This window comes from Ovis canadensis, chromosome 7 (genome assembly GCF_042477335.2).
Source record: "Ovis canadensis isolate MfBH-ARS-UI-01 breed Bighorn chromosome 7, ARS-UI_OviCan_v2, whole genome shotgun sequence".
Lineage (NCBI taxonomy): Eukaryota > Metazoa > Chordata > Mammalia > Artiodactyla > Bovidae > Ovis > Ovis canadensis.
Window position 1 is genome coordinate 58339146 of NC_091251.1, and position 2110 is coordinate 58341255.

Genomic DNA, 2110 nt, shown 5'->3' on the forward strand with positions numbered 1-2110 from the left:
CCAGCATTTTCAGCCGCCAATTCTTCCTGGCAGGCCGACCCAGGCGTCCTCCCTCTACCGGCAAACTTTCGGAGGCTGGTGTGAGCGGTTCCCTGCACGCAGAGCGGATGCAGGCCCCAGGGCTGAGCAGAAGGGGGCTGGCCTTCGCCACAGCTTCGCTCCCACGCGAGCCCCAGCAGCTCTGGCTAGAAAGGGCCGCCGGAAGGGCGAGCCGGCCGGCGCCTCCAAGGGTTGGACTCCTGGCCAGCTGGGCGGGACTCAGGCTGCAATATAAGGGGGAGCGCCCCTGTCCCGGCTACAGTGCTGAAGCTGGAGCGTCAGCAGGCACCAGAAAGCAACTTGAAACTCACGAACCAGAGGGACTGAAAAAGAGGCAAAGGTCTGATTTCTACTTCTTTGTTTCATTAGCACCAATGAATGGAAGGCGGGTGGCTTTGTGGGCGCGAGCGAGCTCGCCGGGACTGGCAGGGGATCATTGGTGCGTTGATACCCCGAGGGGTCTGGATAGGTGTCCAGCCACTCTCGAGAGGCCCCAGGAGCCCAAACTCATTCGCTTCTCTCTTCCCGCAGGAGCGCTTCTTCCCGCCACTCCCAGCCCCAGCCTCGGAGGATGCGGCTCCTCGGGAAACTGCGCGCCTCGGCGGCGAGCAACGCGCCTCTGGAGCCTGCCTTCTCCAATGTGCTCACCCCGAACCGCATCCCCGAGTTCTTCATCCCGCCGCGGCTGCCCACCCCCTATGCGCCCGAGTCCTCGCCCCCGGCCGCCGCGCTGCCCCGGAGGTGCGCTGCTGAGCCTGACCTTTGGCTTCGAGGAGCCGACGACGGCGCGGGGCGCACGGATTGGGACCCGCGCTCGCAGGCCGCACTCTCGCTGCCGCACCTGCCCCGGGCGCGCACTGCCTACGGCTTCTGCGCGCTGCTCGAGAGCCCGCACACCCGCCGCAAGGAGTCGCTCTTCCTCGGGGGCCCGGGCTCCGTCGCGCTCCCGCCCGCGCCCCGTCCTCGGGCCCACACCTACGGGGGCGGCGGCGGAGACGCTCCCCTCGCTCCCGGGGCGAGATCCCCCATTGCGACCCCCGCAGCCCGCGGTGGTCCCAGCCCGTCCCTGGACACGCTCGCCCCGCCGCCCCGCTCCCGCCGCCTCCTACGCGCCCCGGAAGGGCTGCTGCGCCGAGCATTGCGGGCCGGGAGGAGCCGAGGCCTGACCCGCGCCCGCTCCGTCTCCAGCGGGGACGGGGAAGATGATGACGAGGACGAATGCCGCGCCAGCCCCGGGTCCCCGACGCAGGCCCCAGTCACATCCCTTTCGCCGCATCGCGACCCGCGTCCCGAGCGCCTGGAGGCCGAGGGCACCGTAACTCTGGGCCGCGCCGGGGGCTCCCTGCGCCTGGCGGCCGAATACAATCGGGCCAGCGGGCGCCTCCGTGTCCGGCTGCTCCGTGCTGAGGGCCCGGCCGGAGGAGCCGCCGAGCCCCGCGCCCCCGTCAGCTGCCGGATCAGCTTCGTCCTGAAGCCGCGGGGCGCCGTGGTCCGGCGGAGCCGCAGGGCCGTCTTGGAGCAGGACTTGTGCTTGGACGGGCTCTCGGAGGACGAGGTGCGCCGCCTGGCCGTGCGCGTCAAGGCGGAGAACCGGGGCCGCGGGCTGGAGCGGGGCCGCCTGCTGGGCCAGGGCGAACTGCTGCTGGGCCCCCTCCTGCTCCTCTGAGGGCGCGCTCTGCCGCCGGGCCTCTCGGACACTGAAGCCACTGATATTGTACAAAATAAATGTTATTTATTTATTTTTCTAATCATGTTCTTGCTTTGTTGCCGTTTTAATTCTTAGATGTCCGAATTTGCCATCGTTTATTGGTAGGGAAGGATAAAATGATACCTCCCTCCTCTATTCAAAACACGCAATCCTTTTTTCCAGCCCCCCCCCCCCCTTTTTTAACGGAAGAGATTGGCTTGTGGCTGAACGAAAGGAAAAAGAGCGACACTCCATCTGCGTTGCTTTGTCATTCTTAATTTATTAATATAGCAATACCAAACGACTTACGGGTTAAAAAAAAATGGTATTCCTTCAGAATCATGCCCAACGCCAAGATGCACATAGACAGCTTTCCATGTTTGG

The 2110-nt window shown here is 65.5% G+C and overlaps 1 protein-coding gene across 1 annotated transcript; it reads left to right on the forward strand.

Annotated features, from left to right (window-relative positions):
* The first annotated feature begins 260 nt into the window (after positions 1-260).
* Positions 261-1787, forward strand: LOC138444398 (C2 calcium-dependent domain-containing protein 4A). The gene is made up of 2 exons (XM_069597892.1): positions 261-379; positions 571-1787. The coding sequence occupies exon 2, from the start codon at positions 611-613 to the stop codon at positions 1703-1705; it is 1095 nt and encodes a 364-aa protein (XP_069453993.1). The 5' UTR covers positions 261-379; positions 571-610; the 3' UTR covers positions 1706-1787.
* Positions 1788-2110: the final 323 nt, after the last annotated feature.